Raw genomic sequence first — 17,697 nt, 5'->3', positions numbered from 1 at the left:
TGTGTGTGGTGCAACTGCGTGTGTGAGTGGGGAGGTTGTTTCTGAGGCCCTCTAGACACACAAAGTTGCACAGGCTGAACTACAGGCATGATTTCAAACTGATTTAGTGAAGTTGGTATAACGTGTGCATGTGGGGTTGCTTTTAAATCAGTTTACACCTGGCTTATATCGGGTTTGGTATTGGGTATGTGTAGGGGCAAGCAAACCCAGTGTAACTAGTCTTAAACCAATATCAGCATGTCCACGTGTCACTGTGGGCGTGTTTGTGTGCAGGGGGCACGCACCCAGAGATATATCTTCGCGTAGCACTGCGCACAGACCAGTCTCCAATTCAGCCTAGTGCTGCAGCCTCATACCTGATTCCTTCCCACCCCCTCTCATCACCTTTACCGTCAGGAAGTGGACGTGGTTTGGGGCTTTTTATTCTCGGCCTCGCTAGCCATTTCGGGACTCCGGAGCTTAGTCTCGCTTTGACGGGGCAAGCTAGATGCAGCTTCCTGTGCTCAAGGTGAAGAAATGACAGATAGCTAGCAAGCCCTTTGTGCTTGCAGAGCTGCCCGGCTCCGGCCCCTGTCCATTCCCACTAGCAGTGCCATGTGCTGAACTGGAAGCCACTCTTGCCCCACCCCACCTCTTGCCATTTGAAGGCTGGCACCTGAGCTCCACTGGACGGACTGGTCCAGTCCCCGAGGGCCATCTCTGGCACGACTGCACAGCTAAGGAGGCCATCGCATAGGAAGGTAATGGGGCGATGTCAAGCGGCTCCCACACGGGGGTGGCTGAACTGAGAAGCTTCTTGGAAGGAGTTTCAGTCTGACATATTTTTCTAGCTATTGGCCAGGTCTGATCGTTTATTTATCTCTGTCTCTCTCTCTCTCTGTTTCCACATCCCTCCTCTCATCATGCCCCACATTTCCCAAGAACAGGATGGTTGTTGTTTGTTTGCTCTCTTTCTCTGAACTGAAATCTTCTATCAGAACTGGAATCTGACCGTGCCCTATGGCAGCCCTCTGGCAAGCCATCACAGGTCCTGCCCCCTCCCACAAGGGTCCGGGGTTTGCTCAAGACACCGCCTCGTTTTGTACAACCAACCCAGGGCTCCCCTTTCGAGCACATAGAGGGCTATTCCCCCTGCCACGACCCTGGGCAAAATGGGGTGCCATTGGAGGAGCTGCATGAGTGTGGGTGAAGCCTGGGGCGGTACGGATATGGAGAGCGAATGCTCCTTCCGAGGCTGCGCTGGGTGGGGCCCATCCTTGGAGCTATGTGTGGGGTGTAGCTCAGGACTGTCCAAACACGGAGACCCGGGGTGTGTCAGTATGTTGAAACCTAGATTTACCGAACATGAAATCCTTTCTATGACCCTCATTTTCCCTGTCCCACTCAGGTTCTTCAGACTCCGTCCACTAATCCCTAGCCCCTCCACTAACACTCCCGACCACCCAGAAGGCCCCTGACCCCACAGCTAATTAACTACAACCACTCCCTGAAGTCGCGAGTTCTTAGGGTTGAAAAGAAACCCCTTCATAATGTAAACTGGGTGCGACTCCGGCAGTACTGTCTGCCTGAGTCAGCAGCCTCCCTGAAACAACAGCTCTGAGTGGTGTGCTCTCATATTCATTTCAAGAAGGCATTGACTTCGTTATCAGTTTAAATGCTAGCATTGCAAAGTGTTTCACTGCGGAGCAAAGCACACAAGGAAGGAGACAGGTCAGATTATGGAGATAGGTGCAATCTGTTGAGTGGGATTTAATCTGGGCATCAGGCATGGGCAGCTTGGGGTGTATGCAGAGCTTCAGTTGGGGGCAGACCTTGGAAGTGCCTCAGACTCCTGGTAATAGCACCAAGGGAGAAGATTATTGCAGGGACCTCCTCCACAGAGAAGTGTGGAACTTTGTCATCCTCACCTGTGCTGGGGTGTGTGTCTTCTTCTCTCTTCCAGTGCGAGCCCTTCCTGTGTACGGCAGAGATGAAGCCTTCTCCTCCCCTTCTGCTTTGCCTCTGGCTGTCCATCCTTCTAGATGTTTCACTGGCATCAAAAATCACTCAGGGTAAGAAAATGTCCTCCTATGTCCCAGCAGGAGAATTAGGGATGTGTGCGGGTGGGGACACTATTTATCCTTATGTGATATGGGAAGATCACTGAAATTTGAAGGTTTGTCCATGTCTTGCAACAGGGCAGGAAGCACTAAGCAAAAGCGACGCAATATACATGTTCCTATTGGGGGTTCTTCATTCTGGGGCATTGAAGAAGTGAGAAGGGCCATAGGTTTCTTCCATTCTTGTTTGGAGGTGTTTCTTGGATGTTTCTTCAGGGCACTAGCCAGCCTATGAATTGGGCACTGCATGGAACTGGATGAAATGATCATTAATGCTTAATGCCTTTGTCATGACAGGATTGATGTAATGCCATCTTTTCTCCATTCATAGCACCCTCAAATCTAACTTGTTTTTATGACTCGCGGGCGACTCTCTTTTGCACCTGGGCTCCAGACAGGAATGACACAGAAGCACTGTGCCAACTTGACGCTTTGTTTCACACTGATGAGAGGTACGTGGCTGAAATTATTTAGCAAAGCCAGTGAATGTCAGGCTCTAATTATCATCTTGGCTCGGTGGTCTATAGCTATGGGGTTGTTGGTCAGGTGAGGAGCCAGACCCCCTTTGGTGGTTAGGTGGGTGCTCATTTGAGGAACAGGTCTGCTTTGGTTCTTGTGGTTGGTGGGTCTCCACAGACGGCTGTTGGCTTTCCTGAGACTGCATGGGTGTGTCCACTGTGGTAGTGGGCTCGCCAGGGCTGATGTGTGGGGTGGAAAGCAGAGCAAGTTTCCCTTGAATGGGGACAGTGAGTCAGAGCAAATGGGCTCCAGGCGCCCGCCCAGTACTAGGTCTTTGAACTCTGAGCTGGGTGAGGAACTGGGCAGGTCAGCACCGGTGGGGAGAGAGGCAGGTGGCAGTGGCTAGAGGACTCCCACTGAGTAGAGCAGCAGTTTGACTCCATCTCCTCCCCTCCTCTTGCAGTAGTGCCTTGCAAGGTGTGTAGGAGGGAAAATGTGGTTCACCTTCTCAGTGCTCCCTGCAGCACTGGGGAGGGATGCAGGAGACAGTTCCTCTTGCAGCAGCTGCCACAGCGGTGCTGGGCATAAAACAGAGTGGGTGGCTGGCAGGGTTTTGCCTGTGAGAGCACCAGGACTCTGCAACTTCCCCCCTGCCTGGTCCATAATACTTTGAATCTGATGACTTTCTGGGCACGCTGTCAAAGACATCTGTTTGAGATGGGTTTTGGAGGGAGGCTGAGGGTGTGCTCCTCACATCAGTGAAGGTGATATAGGTGGCTGGCTGAGTTCCTGTTACCATTAGTTTAATGCTGTTGGGATTCCGTTGTATTGGAGTAGCAAGGATGTCTGGGTGCCTAATGCCTTGGATGGGTGCCTGTGATGATTTCCAATCTAAATAAATAATTACATGCATACAAGCCCCTCCAGCTCAGCAGTATTCTGGTCTTCTCTCTGACAGGGATCTAAAGAGTTGTGAATTTCCTAGCATGGCACCCAGGAGATGTGAACTAGCCTTCAGTGAAGACATTGTTGAGGTAAGCCAACTGAAATGTACTGGCTAATAAAAGGGGCTGGGGGTGATTGGTATATGGGTTATCACTGTAATAACAGTGTGGCACACAGAAGTGGTGCTATGAGAGAAAACTTTATTTCCTGACTTGGGGCAGGGTTCCAAGGGGTCAGTATCCAGTCACCGTCCCAGCCAATCTGCTACAAACCCCAGGAGGTGTCACACTGTTATTATAGTTGTATTTAGCTCCCTTCCTTGCGTCGCCAGTCATAGCCCATCAAGAACTACGCAGGCCCCAGTGCCTGTTTCCATGGGTCAGTCCAGAGCCTTGCAGCCTGAGGTCACAGGTCTGTTATGGTGCCCACAGAGTTATGGCCTCCCCAGGTGCTGACCGTGTGTACTCACAGGGTGATGCTCTCTGAGGCTGCGTTGTTGTGGCATAAAGGCAGAGAAGCTGTGACACAACCTGATTATCGCATCCTGCAGGACCGATGGTACTTAAGGAGAAGCCCCTGCCACCCCTACCCAGCTTCAATCTGCTTTACACTCCACTCCTTGTGGAAAAAGAGATAACACTTCTTGAATATTTAACTCATCTAATCTCTATCCCTCAGTTTCCCCAGTGGGGCTAATCTAACACTGCCCTGCTTATTAAGATGTGAAAAGCACTTTGAGAGCCTTAGGATGGGAGGCATGATGGTCATGCATTAACATCCCTGTGACGATAGAGGCCTTAGAAATGTGAACAATACATAGTGGGGGACTAGTAATGCGAATAGCAAATTTTCCTGCAGTGGCAGGTCTTCACCATTGCAGACTCACTTAACCTGACTGTGTCCTGCCAAGTTGGGGAAAACTGGACAACTGTGATGCAACAGCAGGAATTCAAACCATGGGACAACAGTGAGTGTTAATCAGTGTTTGATCCTCCAAGGCTTCCGTCTGTGGTTAGATCTGTCCCCTGTGCCACCTTGTCCGCCCCAGGCATCCTTCTGTTTACCCCATGCCTGATCTCAGGCTTGCCTCGTCTCCCTGCCCCACTGCCACTGTATGCTCACTCGGTCACGCCATGCCACTAGGTGACCAGATGTCCCAATTTTATAGGGACAGTCCCAGTTTTGGGGTCTTTTTCTTATATAGGCTCCTATTACCCCCTACCCCTTGTCCCGATTTTTCACATTTGCTGTCTAGTCACACTACCTGCCACAGATTCGCCATGCCTCCTCCTGTTGCTTCCAGCATTGCACTGCCGCTCCCCTGGGCACAGGCTCTGACATACTGCTTGGTACCAACCACCCTCTGCCCCCAGCCTGGGTGCATTGATCTGGGGATAAGAGCTTCATCTGTTAAAGCTGTGCCCTTTGGTGGCAAAAGTTGAGCTAGATCCTTTGCTGGTGTCAATCTATGCAGCACTACTGCCTGCAATGGGGCAGTGCCGATTTACCCCAGCTGAGCAACTGGCCCTCTGTAGTTAGTGGGGGAAAAAATCCTAGCAAGACTACAGATTGCTTGACTCTGATCCTGTTCCACTAAAGTCATCGGGACTTTTGCCATCTATTTCAATGGGGGCAGAAGCAGAGCGCCCTGGGGAACAGGAAAAGAGACAATCTTCACAAAATGAATTGTTTGGGACAAATGATTGGGGTGGGTTCACAGATGCGCACACCCAGTGGAACGGCCCAGAGATCATCCCCGGAGAGGGGTGTCTGCCAATGAAGCCACATAACAGAGAGAGAGAGAGAGCGCAAAACGCTATTGTAGCGTTTGCTTTTGTTTCCCATGGTGTGTGTCCCAATGCCTCTCTCACTCTTCTCTCCCCAGTACAGCTGAGGCCACCTGACAACCTCCAAGTGGTAAACACCAGTGACTCCAGCTACAATTTAACTTGGAGAATTCCTATTTCGTCTCACTACTTAAAAAAGAAACGGGAATTTGAAGTGTTGTGCAGAGATCGCACAAAGCCCTGGGAGGTGAGTGCAGGATCCCAGACTAGCTTCTCCTGCTGATGGGCCTCAGGCCTGTAACTAGTGGAGGAGGACAGAGCCGCCTTACTGCAAAGAACCTGCTATTCCCGCTTGTGCTCTAGACCCTTCCCCAGATGGCTGCAATGCCCTTGCCTCAGAGGAGAGGCCAAAGGGGGCAGTGACTCCTACTTCAGCTTTATCTGCCAGCGTATGGTGATGGCAGGGAAGCAAAGGGAAGTTCCAGTCTGCCCAGTGCTGGGATGAGAGGCATCAGAATGGTGTCCTCCCAGTATGGGACAGACAAGACTGCGGCGATGGAAAAGGTAGAATGGGTCTCCTCCCACTGTGGAGCAGAGGGGCTTTGATGTGGGCAAGGGGTGCCCTCCTGGTACAGCTTTGGATATAGGATATGCTGGCTGGGAGAGGCCCCGAGCCAATTCTGTTCTGATTAGACAGCGGAGAGGTGTGATGGTGTAGACTGTGGATGGGAGAACATAGCAATCACTCTGTAACTTTTACTCCATTCCAGCCTGCCATGCTCCTCTCTATCAAGCAGGACCAGGAATGGGTGAGGCTTGAGAACCTTTCGCCAGACTCAGAGTATGAGGCTTCAGTTCGCGTGAAGCCAAACACATATGGTGTGTGGAGCAACTGGAGCAAGACGCTTGCATGGAGGACTAATCATAGCGGATATTCAGGTAATGAGACTCAGAGGAGTGGGTAGGCCAGGGCTTGGAGATAGGTGATGAGAGAGCAGGGACAACCCTAGTCCAAATGGTGCCCCAGGTGAGGGGCGTCTTTGGTGCACCCTCCCCCCTTTGTTAAACTTTTGAGTACCTTATTTTTTATTGAATGTGTAGGGCATATCATAACTTTGATGCATGGTTTGCCTGCATGATTTGTCGCTGGCATACAAAATGATAAATTTGCAAGCTAGGATCTATAAATCAGTATTTATTCATGCTATATATAAGCAAATAAAAACATTTGTTTCCTCTGAGCTTATAGAAACTTTTTAATTTTAAGAATAACTGAAGTGTACTAACGTCAAGAAATTGAACAGTGCACCAACATTGGATGGGGCAGTATTAACTAGTGTTACAGTGGTGACAGCCTTAGACTATTAACGCTAGTCCTTTAGTTCAAAAGAAGTAACAATATATTCTTTTATATTATAACCCCTACAGGTAGGGGTTTGATAGATATCTCTGATGTTTCATTAAATATGTCCTTTATTAGTCGCTACTTACTCTCTTCAAGTCTTAAAACAAAAGTAGACTTTCACAATTACACAATAAAACAAGGTTCACAGTATCGCAGCTGGGATCTCACATCACTTCCCTTCGTTCTTATATCTCACTGACTGACTGGCGATGCCCCATCCCGTATATACCCACGAGGGCACGGCTGACGACATTCTAGGATGTTCAAGGAAAATGTAGTTCTCAGAAAGTCTGGAATGTTCCATGAGATTCTACAAAGGTCCAGAACATTGTACAGGGTCAGTCAAAAATGAATCCACATATGGAATACCTGAAACATTTTACTTCAAACATTCTATTTTCCCTTTTGTCGCTAACAACAAAAACAGCACCCCAAGCCCGGCGCCCCTGGGTCGCCTTCCTCTAAATCTGGCCCTGGGAGAGAGGCACAGGGGACAACAAGGGCTGGAGTTATGTGGGAGCAGGAAAAGTAGGGGAGTGGAGGGATGCACAAATCAAAGTACAATAGAAAGATGGGGAATAGCTTGAGAGGAGCCTTTCCTGTAATCCTAGACCCAGGTCAGGTGAGCAGGGCCTGCTGGTCCAAAGCACAAGAGCCCCAGAGTGAAAGCCTGGCCCCATTAAAGTCAATGGGAGTGGGCCATGATTCCAGTCACAGACTCCAGTGGGGGCCTCCCCTCACTAAGTGCAGCAGAGCAACTCCCTGACCAGGGGAGCAAGAGGCCTGGGGAACACTTTCCAGAGAGCCCCTGTAACTTAGGAGCCTAAGTCCCATTTTCAAAAGTGACTTGGGCCCTTCAGTGCTTAAGGCTCACTGAAAATCAGTGGGACCTAGGCTCTGAAGTGCCGTGGGGCCTGATGTTTAAATGTCCTGAGGTGCCTAACGCCTGTTGAAATCAATGGGAGTTAGCTGTCTAAACAGCTTCTGCAAAATGTTACCCCAGGACTCCTCTGTGGGCAGTGCAGAGCAGGGCTAGCTGTCCAGGCCAGTCAGAAGCCTGTGCAGCCTGCAGCCTTGGCAAATCCCATCTCCAGCAGGAGTGTCTGGTGAGTCCTTGGCTCCTTTTAGTTTTAGTTTCTTCACAGGAAGTAGGCAGCTCGTGGGTCCCCCCATGCTGAGGCAGGTAATGATATAAACGGAGCAGCTATGTTTAGAAGGGGCAGTGTTTTGCTGTGGCTATCAAACTTTGATAGCATATGATGTCAGTGAAAAGGATTCAACTACAACCAGCTGTCGTGGCAACTGGGAGCCAAAGTTCCCCGAGGTGGAGGAAACAAAGGGATCTTATTAACATCTCAAGGACATGAGGGAGAAGCTTCTCCAAAGGTGTCCCACTGCTCCCTTCCCTCTTCTCTCCTCTGCACCCTTTCCCCTATTCCAGGGGGCTCGGCAGGTCCAAAATGAGGCGCCCTGGCAGAGGGGACAGAAGATGAAGAGTAACAGGAGTGGGGCAGGACGGAGCTGAGGTGCATTTGTAGAGCTATGCTGAAGAGGGAATAGCAGGGGGGTGGCAAGTCAAGGATGAAGTGCATGGTCATTGCAGTTGTGTGGCAGTCCAGGACAGGAATAGCAGAGAGAGGCTGCAGGTGAGCTGTGAGGTGCATTGGCAAGGCTCGGGGGGCTCAGATCTGTTCCTAATCATAAAGGCCAGTCACCCACTTATCTGACCTGGATCTCAAACCTCTTTGTTCAGAAGTGAAAAAAAACCAACTGGAGTGACTGGGGTTCCCATTTCCTCTGTTCTGGCTGGCTCTTTCCAGTAACTCTCTCTCCCCTCTTGCAGAACTAGCCCCGGGGGACCTTCAGCTTACGATGCCAGCCCTTGTGGGGACCATCTGCACCATCTTCGTTGTTGTCATCATTGTCTTGATCATCACCTCACAGCCATTGAAAAGGTAAAAGGGACATGAATGGTCCCCTCCAGACCCTGTCCCAAGCCCAGAGTGCCTTTCTGTCCTCATTTTCTGTCTCTCAGATGAGGCCAGAGTTCCTTAGTCTGAGTTGGAGCTGAGTCATTCTGCCTCTCTGGGTTGCTACTGGCATTGTCCCAAGGGACGCCCTGACAGTGAGGGAATTCAGTGTTTGCACCATGATGCTGAGACACTGTGACACAGCGAGATGTCATAACATCACCAAGCTCAAAATAGCCACAGGACACTCTCTCTTTGGGCCATATTTTTAAAGGAATTCACATTGAAATCAATAGGAGTTAGGTGCCTAAATACCTTTAGAAATCTGACCGTCTAGCTGAAATTCACCTTTGTGTAGAAGAACCAGAACAAGGCCTATGCACCCCTTAATCTCTCAAAACAGTGCTACAGTGGGACATGACTAGTGCTTGGACTGCATGCAGGCCCACTGCATAAGGTTTGGATTTCACCCTCTGATTATAGGTCATGGGACAGGCCCCTGCACTCAGGATAGTTCTACCTTTTTTTGGTGGGATGCTGATTTAAACCTCTTCCTGTCCATCATTTCTGTCCTGATATTGTTCTGAATTAATGCTGAACATGCCGCACAAGGGCACCCGGTACAATAATATAGAGAATAGCCTGACAGCATCATGGACATTGAAAATGGTTTCAGTTTTAGTCACCTCATTTCAGAAAGGGACACAGCAGAATAAAAAAAGACACAGGGAAAAGCAATCCAAATATCAGAGGGGGGAGGTGCTTGCCTATAAAGATGGATTACAGAGGGGGACTATTTCATTTGCAGAGGAGGAGAGATTTTAGGAGTGTGTAAAATGATTATGGGACTAGAGAAAGCCAACTGGCCTCTCCTGTTTACCCTGTGTCATAATGCAAGGGCAAGGGAGCACTCTGTTTACAACACATATAAACACAGCTAATCCTCTTCCCGGAATGTATAATTAACCTGTGGAACTCAATGATGCAGGATAATGCTGTGCAGAAAAGGATTAGTCATGCAGGAATGAAAATAGCATCTGCAGTGATGCAAGCTAGTATAAATGTACAAGGACTATCAAATCCTCCTGCTTCAGAGCACAGGCTGAAGGGGGTCAGGAGGAATTCCCCTCACCATAGATTATTGCACAGTAAAGGTGCATTAGGAGACCTTTAAGTATCTGAAGGATTCGGTATTGGCCACTTTGAGAGACAGGAAAAGCAGACAGGATGACTTGGCTCTGGTATGGTCTGGCAATACCAGTGTAGCTTGTTATGTCATGATGGTGTAAGGCGTCATGAAGTGGTGCTGCAGTGTGAACGCCATACAACACTGCCATGCTGAATCCTGATGACAGGACATGGAGATTGTAGTGTTGCCATCTCATGCTGCCATTTCATGATGGCACTGCAATTTCTGCAATCTCTGCATCGCTGTGATGGCAACCAAGTGAGGCACAATCAGCTCATGGCAACCAGGCCTTGGAAACCATACCAGGAATTTGGACCAAAGATGGCGACTCTCCCAGCTTGGCAGCTAATGAAAGGAATGGACAGGCCTGGGCAACAGGGAGAGGCAGGCAAGGATGTTGGTGAATGGCGACATTATCAGCTCTGGGGATAGGGCTGAGGGAAATAGCTTTTGCAATACCATTTTCTCTCTCAATTTCTGTGTCCCTAATACATCCATCGGCAAATGCAGAGATTTTCTCAGGCTACGGGTGCGGGATGGGGGATAAAGAGCTCTGGGGCTTGGTTCTCCCTTACTTACACCATTTTTATACCAGCATAACTCCAGTGACTTTAGTGGAGATATTATTCATTTACACTGGTGCCAGTGAGCAGAGGGTCAGGCCCCTGGAAGACCGTAGGTCTACATATCACGTTCACTTCTCTCTCTCTCTCTCTCTCTGGTGAAGGCTTAAGAAGGTGCTGAAGATTTACATTCCAGACCCAGACAAGTTCTTTCCCCCGCTGAGCACTGTGCACAGAGGCGACGTTCAGGTATGGGGACCAGGGGCAGGCGGGCTGTTCATGGGAGGGGGGTCAGAGAAGGACGAGGAGGGAAAGAAGGAGACGACTGGCTGCCTCCCTCATGCTGCAGATGGATGGGAAGGATGTCCGGCTCCCAGATCTAGTGTGTGCGTGTATCACTGGACCCTCCAGCACTGGTTGCTGCTGGGGGATTTGCTTTAGTTTTATTTTTGACCTTTCTAAGCTGCCACTTGGCTGCTGCATCTCTAAGTAAAGAACCAAGAAAGTACAAACCACCAAACCTCAGCACTCTGCTCTGCTGACAGGAAGGGCTGAGAGAGCACACAGGAGTATAGGAGAGCTCAAGGCTCTTGGAGACCATCCCATCCTGCTTCTATGCCTTCTTCTTCACTTCCTCTAGTCCCTCCTCTGGCTGTTAGTCATGTTCTTCCTCTCTCTCCCTTCAACTCCTCTCTTTTTCTCTGCTACTCTCTCTCTTTCTCTATTTCTAGATCCCTTTCTTTTTCTTCCTCCCTTTTTTTATGGAGATCACGCATGGAAAGCTCTTGAGGCTGGTTCCTTCTTTTAAAATGGCTCAGAGCCTGGCGAGGGATCCCCAGGGACCTATTCCCTATGGAGATCCCAGAGGAGTGATGATAAGGGCGTATATTCTGTATGGGAGATGTCCGGAGTGTATTCATCATGGGCATGAAGGAAAAGAGACCCTAGGCCTCTGTGTCTCTGTTGTGAGAGTGTTATACTGCTGCCACTTTGAACATAATAATATCTCTTCTGTGTTTCCCTTCCTTCCGCTTCAGAAATGGCTCTCCTCTCCATTTTCCACGTCTCTCTTCAGCATGAGCAGTATCTCCCCAGAGATCTCAGAGCTAGAGATAATTCAGAAGGAGAAACAGGAGTCCCAGCTTCTCCTTCCCAAGGCTTTTCTCACCTCTGGTGCCCCCCCAGAAACCAGCGGGCACTCACTGACTAGCTGCTTCACCAACCAAGGCTACTTCTTTTTCCACCTCCCTGACTCCTATGAGATTGAGCCCTGCCAGGTGTATTTCACCTACGAGCCTTTCGCCCGGAAGAGCAGTGGCAGTGAAGATGGTGATTCCTACGGAGCACTCCCTTCCCCAGATCTCTGCATGCTGGAGAATGACCTGCCACTGTTCTCTTCCGGATTTCTTCATTGCATCGAAGCAAACCAAGGTTTCCAGAACAGTTCCTTTGTGGGAGAGATACAGAACACAACCAATGGGCTTGGGGCACTTCCTGAGGCTCTTCTGTCACCCGAGAGCTCATCCCCAGCATCGGTATTGGAGCAGGATGAGAAGGTGAATGGAAACGTCACAGTTTTACAGCTCTCTGAATCCCAACAGAAGCCTGGCATGGTCTTCTCAGATATCCCAGGGTTGCATGACAACGATGCCATTCAAACCACAGAAGAGGCTGGGGACGCAGGCCCTGAAATCAGTTCCACTACTACTATGGCAGATGCTAGCTCTTTGTTTTCCCAGCCCATGCCTCTGAGGCAAAGTCAAACTGATGATCTCCACAGGACAGCTTTCTCCAGCCAGGTCCCAAACACTGAGGCCTACCTATCTTTGAGTGAGCTCCAAAGCCAATACAACCATCATTCGGTCTAAGATCTGCCTCGAGAACCTTCTGAGCTTGAGGCCTTCTCTGGAGGGAGGGATGGACAAACAGACAAACTGTCTGAGAGAACAAGAAGTTGGACATTAGTTTTAACAAACCCAGTGGGACCTATCTTTTTACTAGCGTGGAGAGAGACCCTTGTACTTTTCACTGTTGCAAGGGAATGGGACCTTTAGTGGCACATGGAACAAGCGTGATCCAAACCTACAACCTGAAGGGAAAGTAAAGGCCCTAATAGATCATCTTTGGATTGGGGATGGGTGAACATATGAAGGGATGAAAACCTAAGAAAAAGGATGCTCAGGAAGAGAGATGTGTGCATGGATGGATTCTGTGGTACTTACAACACCATGGGTATGCTAACATCTTGGTAGATACTGTGGCTGGATGGATACCATGGAAGGAGAACTAGATAGATGAATGGGTAGACAGATGGATAGAGATGAAATTGAGAAAGTCAGAAAGGGGCATTACAACTATTAAAGTACATAGGACAAGTGGAGAAAGAGAAATTGGATTGCTCTGCAACTCAGCTTAAGGATAGTACCAAACTCTGAGGCTGAGCAGCCAAACTTTCCATTCCTCAAGTACCAATTTACAGGGCATGTAAGCATCTATAGGGGAGTAGAAATACTTAAGCTGCTAGTGAGTGCTGGGGGCTGCTGAAGATGGGGGTGATGGAAGGGGTTAAGGATGGTCCTTACTGATTGGCCTGGGGTTTACTTCATTTCCTGCATCCTTCCCACTCCAGACTGTGTGAAGTGAATATTCTAATCAGCTTGGTCCCAACCAGATATCTGGGTTTGGGCTTGGGTCTTCAAAGACAATTCAAAGCTAGAAATGAGTCAAGTCATGCAAGGGATGTGATTAAAAAAAACAATCACTACTATCGGCAAAAAATACTGGGGAAAATTCCCCCATCTTATGAGGTGTGGGGGAAGCAAGTGAGATGCTAGCAATAAAATAGAGTACAACATTTCCCATTCTTGGTGCAATCTTTCAATGAAATCAAAAGCCTCTTTGCCCTACAAACCAAAACCCTGTCATTCGACTATGTTAAGATAATTGCGGAAGAGTCCATCCCACATCCTGTAGTAAGTAGAAATCATCTAATTGGTAATCCCCATTCCTTCCTTTGTTTGGAGGGAATCATTCTCCAATTAGCAGTAAAGGCAGGTAAATCAGCTCCAGATAAATGACTACAGATCCTCACCTTTGCCTAAAACCAAAACTCAGTCCGTTCATTTGGGTCAAAAAAAGTTTGGATAGCATTTTGTAGTGCCTCCATATTTTCTGATTTGGGACAGAAGTGCTGAAATATCCAGGGAGGTTGGGGATAGAGGGAAGACTGCTGATGTTGGTTCCATGGTATCCGTCCATCCATTCCTGTGACCATCCTTTGTATCTATTGTATCTTTTTCTTGCCATCTTTCCAGACCTGTCTAGACATGGGAAATACCAACCTCATGCTAAAAAGACCTGATCTCTCTCACATGAGATTTCCAAACCAAATAAATTTGGGTAAGCATCCAAACTTTTGAGGAACTTATCCAGATCTTTAGGACGCTTCTGTAAACCTTCCAAGATTCACCCAAATTTAATTCACCGTTCCCCATTTCCACACTAGAGTTGAGTTTCCCCCTTTGTCCTGGTACTCATGTTTCAGCACCAAAATTATTCTCCCAGTTTTCATTCTCCTGAGTTATTAAATTGAACGCTGTGCTTGTCAGATAAATGGGTGTCCATTGGGTTTGATTTTGTCATTAAAGTGCTGCTGATATGGCAATAGAATGGAGCCTGGCCTGGTTAGCAGTGAGAAGGTTGCAGGGAGCCAACCCGTTCCTGTAGCACTTTCTCCAAACCACTGCACATGTCTCAGGATGCCTGTTGTCCCACCATCTCAGAGAGACTGGGGATAAAGAAGAAACAACTGCTTCCCAGCTGAGTGAGGACAAGGCCGCCCAGTGTATTTACTGTGCTATGGGAAGCTCTCAAGATGCACCATAAAGAGTAAGCACTGCCAGGCTGAATGCTAGCTTAGATGGCCAATGATCCCATAGCGGTTCCTCTGTTCCTACGTATTTCTTCATAAGCTTTTTAATCATTCTTGCTGCTAAAATGAGTAACAAATACCAGCCCTTTTGTCAATAAAATAAAAATCAATGCAGTTTCAAAATAGTACATTTTTCCTTGCCATTTGGTAGGGGAACTTGGATATTAACAAATGCTACTGGTTGGATGGAAGTTAGTTCTTGATCACAGTTCAGGGATCAGGAAGATGGCATGAGGGGGGTTAGCTCTTGGTCACAGATAGTCTGCTGCCTAAACAATGAGTTCAGGGGGCAGAAAGGGAATTTGCCTTTAGCCAAAGATTGTTGGACCTTGGTAGATTAGGCTCAGGGAGCAGAAGGAGGTATTTTAGGGGATTGTCCTTCACTCATAGATAGTTCAGCTGTTGGGCCTGATCCAAAGTTAGTCTCCTGTGGGCTGCAATCCTTTGGTCTAATTTCAGTTGTTGGGTTTAATGTGAGGGTGTGGCTGGTATTGGGGCTATACAGGAGGTCAGACTAGTTGTGCTCCCTTCTGGCTACCTTATACTCTATGACTCTATTAAAAGAATGTCAAGACTCCCATTGACTTCAGTGGGCTTTGAATTAGATCCTTTGGACAGCAGATGTAGGGATCAGATAGCAGTTTCAGGGGGATGAACCCTCATTCACAGACATTCATGTGCTGAGCACTGGGCTCAGGGAGTAGAAAGGAGGCATCGGGAGGAATAGTTTTCAGTCACAGACAGCTGGGTAATTGATAGCAGCTTCAGGGGAAGGGGAAGACATTTCAGGGGAATTAACCCTCAGTCACAGACAGCAATAGGGAGGGTAGAAGTAACGTAAATTGTATTTTAGAACCTAGTCACTATGATCCCCTCCAGATAGACTCAGGAAGTATTGCTGGCAGCGAAACTGCCGCAGGCCACTGAGAATCACTTGGCCAACTAAATGTCTTCTGAAAATGCTGATGGTTTTCAAGCATGTAAGCTGCTAGAAGTGAGACAGCAGCCACTCTGGGGTGTGAATGTGTGATGTGTTGTTGCAGGAAGTGCTCAGCGTAAGATCTGAAGATAACTGGACCTTTATTCCAGGAAACCAGGTCATGTGGTCTAAAGTTGCTGCAGATATGAGATTAGTTGAGTTGTGGCGTAGAAGAGCCATTGCCAGTTGCTTCACGACCCTTTTCTGCTGAGTCCTGAAGACTCCTTGGAAGTGCCATGAAGGTCTAAAGGGCCCCCAGCTGATCCAAATGTAGCATGGACAAAGCCACAGAAAAAGTACAACACAGGACAGTGTCCATCAATTATAGTTTCCTTATTAAACTGAACTCCAGCACCAGTGAAAAGTGCTGGGCCAGCAGTCCTGGAGACAGAGTCCTCTATCTGGAGCACAGGTACAACATAGATAGCAGCAATGCAGGTTTACACACACACGCTACCCTGACATCCCTACCAACGTACCTCATTTCTGACCTGCGGAGAACTGCACAACAGCCAGTCCCCATCCCGCACCATGGGAAAGTGGTAATTCAGGGCCAAATTCAGCCTTGATGGTGCAACTCCTTTGAAGTCAGATTTGCTTTTGGGTCTGTGTTCTTGGTTTATTCATAGATACCACAGTGATGAATGTGGTACTCAGATTGGTTAGATTAGATTAATGTCTACACGTACCGTGCTGCAGCAGTGCTGCAGTAGCGTGTCTCGTGAAGATGCTCTATGCTGATGGAAGAGAACTCTCCCATTGGCATAACAAAACCACCTCCTGACACACTGCTGTCCACACTGGCGCTTATGTCAGTGAGATGGTTTACACACCCCTGTGCAACATAATTTCTGCTGACATAAATTGTAATGTAGACATTAGCCTGGACTCAGTATTTGGCCTCTCTACGAAGACTATAAACAAAGGCAAGGCAATTGTTTTCTGGAAGGAAGGATGGATGATCTCGTATTGAAGGCACTGGCCTGGGAATCACGACATCTGGGTTCAATCCCACTGTCACAAACTTCCCATGTGACCTTGGAGCACAATTTTCAAAAGCACCCAAATCATGTAGGAGCCTAAGTTCCATTTTCAAAAGGAATTTAAGCACCTAGGAGCCCACATCCCATTTACTTTCAATAAGACTTAAGCTCCTAAGCCATGTAGGGGTTTTCTAAAATTTTACCCTTAGGTGCTCAAGTGCCAGATATATAAAGGTATTAGGTACCTAGAAAGGCAGCTAAGCATTTAAATGCCTTTAAAAATATGACCCTAAATCACTTTTGAAAATGGGACTTAGGCTTCTAAGTCCTTTAGGCACTTTTAAAATGTTTACCCTTAGTCTCTCTGTTCCTCAGTTTCCCATCTGTAAAATGGTGGTGATAATGATCCTTCCCTGAGTCCCAGGCTGTAGGGAGGGTAATTTCATTCATGGGTGAGAGGTGCTCAGATAGTACAGTGACCAGAGTTGTATAATAAACACATAGTTTTGGTGATCTGAGTACTTGTCCACTAAAAACTGCGGTAAAGACACTGTATAGTAACAGATTTCATTCTCAGCTGGCCCGAGGCTAGATTTGAACCCCTGACTTCCTGCTGAAAGACTATTCCTCACCAGCTAATAACAGACTAGTGACAATACCAAGGGAGAGCTATATCAAGGTAACCTCTGTCGGCTAAGAGGGAATTTCCACTAATGATTATCACTGAGGTGACTCCATTTACTTTGTTGTAGCCATGTTGGCCCCAGGATATTACAGAGATGAGGTGGGTAAGGTAACATAGATTCATAGATTCATAGATTCATAGATATTTAGGTCAGAAGGGACCATTATGATCATCTAGTCTGACCTCCTGCACAATGCAGGCCACAGAATTTCACCCACCACTCCTAAAAAAGACCTCACACCTATATCTGTGCTATTGAAGTCCTCAAATTGTAGTTTGAAGACCTCAAGGAGCAGAGAATCCTCCAGCAAGTGACCCGTGCCCCATGCTACAGAGGAAGGCGAAAAACCTCCAGGGCCTTCCAATCTGCCCTGGAGGAAAATTCCTTCCCGACCCCAAATATGGCGATCAGCTAAACCCTGAGCATATGGGCAAGATTCATCAGCCAGATACTACAGAAAATTCTTTCCCGGGTAACTTGGATCTTACCCCATCTAAAAACCCATCACAGGCCATTGGGCCTATTTACCATGAATATTTAATTACCAAAACCATGTTATCCCATCATACCATCTCCTCCATAAACTTATCGAGTTTAATCTTAAAGCAAGATAGATCTTTTGCCCCCACTACTTCCCTCGGAAGGCTATTCCAAAACTTCACTCCTCTGATGGTTAGAAACCTTCGTCTAATTTCTAATCT

The 17,697-nt window shown here is 47.9% G+C and overlaps 1 protein-coding gene across 1 annotated transcript; it reads left to right on the top strand.

Annotated features, from left to right (window-relative positions):
• Window positions 1–480: 480 nt before the first annotated feature.
• IL2RB (interleukin 2 receptor subunit beta) lies at window positions 481–14,423 on the top strand. The gene is made up of 10 exons (XM_073330225.1): window positions 481–740; window positions 1,943–2,051; window positions 2,431–2,551; window positions 3,517–3,592; window positions 4,362–4,470; window positions 5,389–5,537; window positions 6,061–6,229; window positions 8,539–8,650; window positions 10,582–10,666; window positions 11,455–14,423. Exons 2-10 carry the CDS (start codon window positions 1,970–1,972, stop codon window positions 12,283–12,285), a joined length of 1,734 nt encoding a protein of 577 aa, XP_073186326.1. The 5' UTR covers window positions 481–740; window positions 1,943–1,969; the 3' UTR covers window positions 12,286–14,423.
• The last annotated feature ends 3,274 nt before the right edge of the window (window positions 14,424–17,697 follow it).

The sequence above is a fragment of the Lepidochelys kempii genome, chromosome 1 (genome assembly GCF_965140265.1).
Source record: "Lepidochelys kempii isolate rLepKem1 chromosome 1, rLepKem1.hap2, whole genome shotgun sequence".
Taxonomy (NCBI): Eukaryota; Metazoa; Chordata; order Testudines; family Cheloniidae; genus Lepidochelys; species Lepidochelys kempii.
Note: the sequence above shows the minus strand (reverse complement) of the source record. Positions and strands in the feature narration are given on the sequence as shown.

What these genes read in the sequence shown, in the direction of transcription:
- IL2RB (XM_073330225.1), top strand. Translation starts at nt 1,970, where the DNA reads ATGAAGCCTTCTCCTCCCCTTCTGCTTTGCCTCTGGCTGTCCATCCTT. An exon ending in TTGTTTCACACTGATGAGAG is followed by an intron (nt 2,552 to 3,516) that starts GTACGTGGCTGA and finishes TCTCTCTGACAG; the next exon opens with GGATCTAAAGAGTTGTGAAT. An exon ending in ATCGCACAAAGCCCTGGGAG is followed by an intron (nt 5,538 to 6,060) that starts GTGAGTGCAGGA and finishes ACTCCATTCCAG; the next exon opens with CCTGCCATGCTCCTCTCTAT.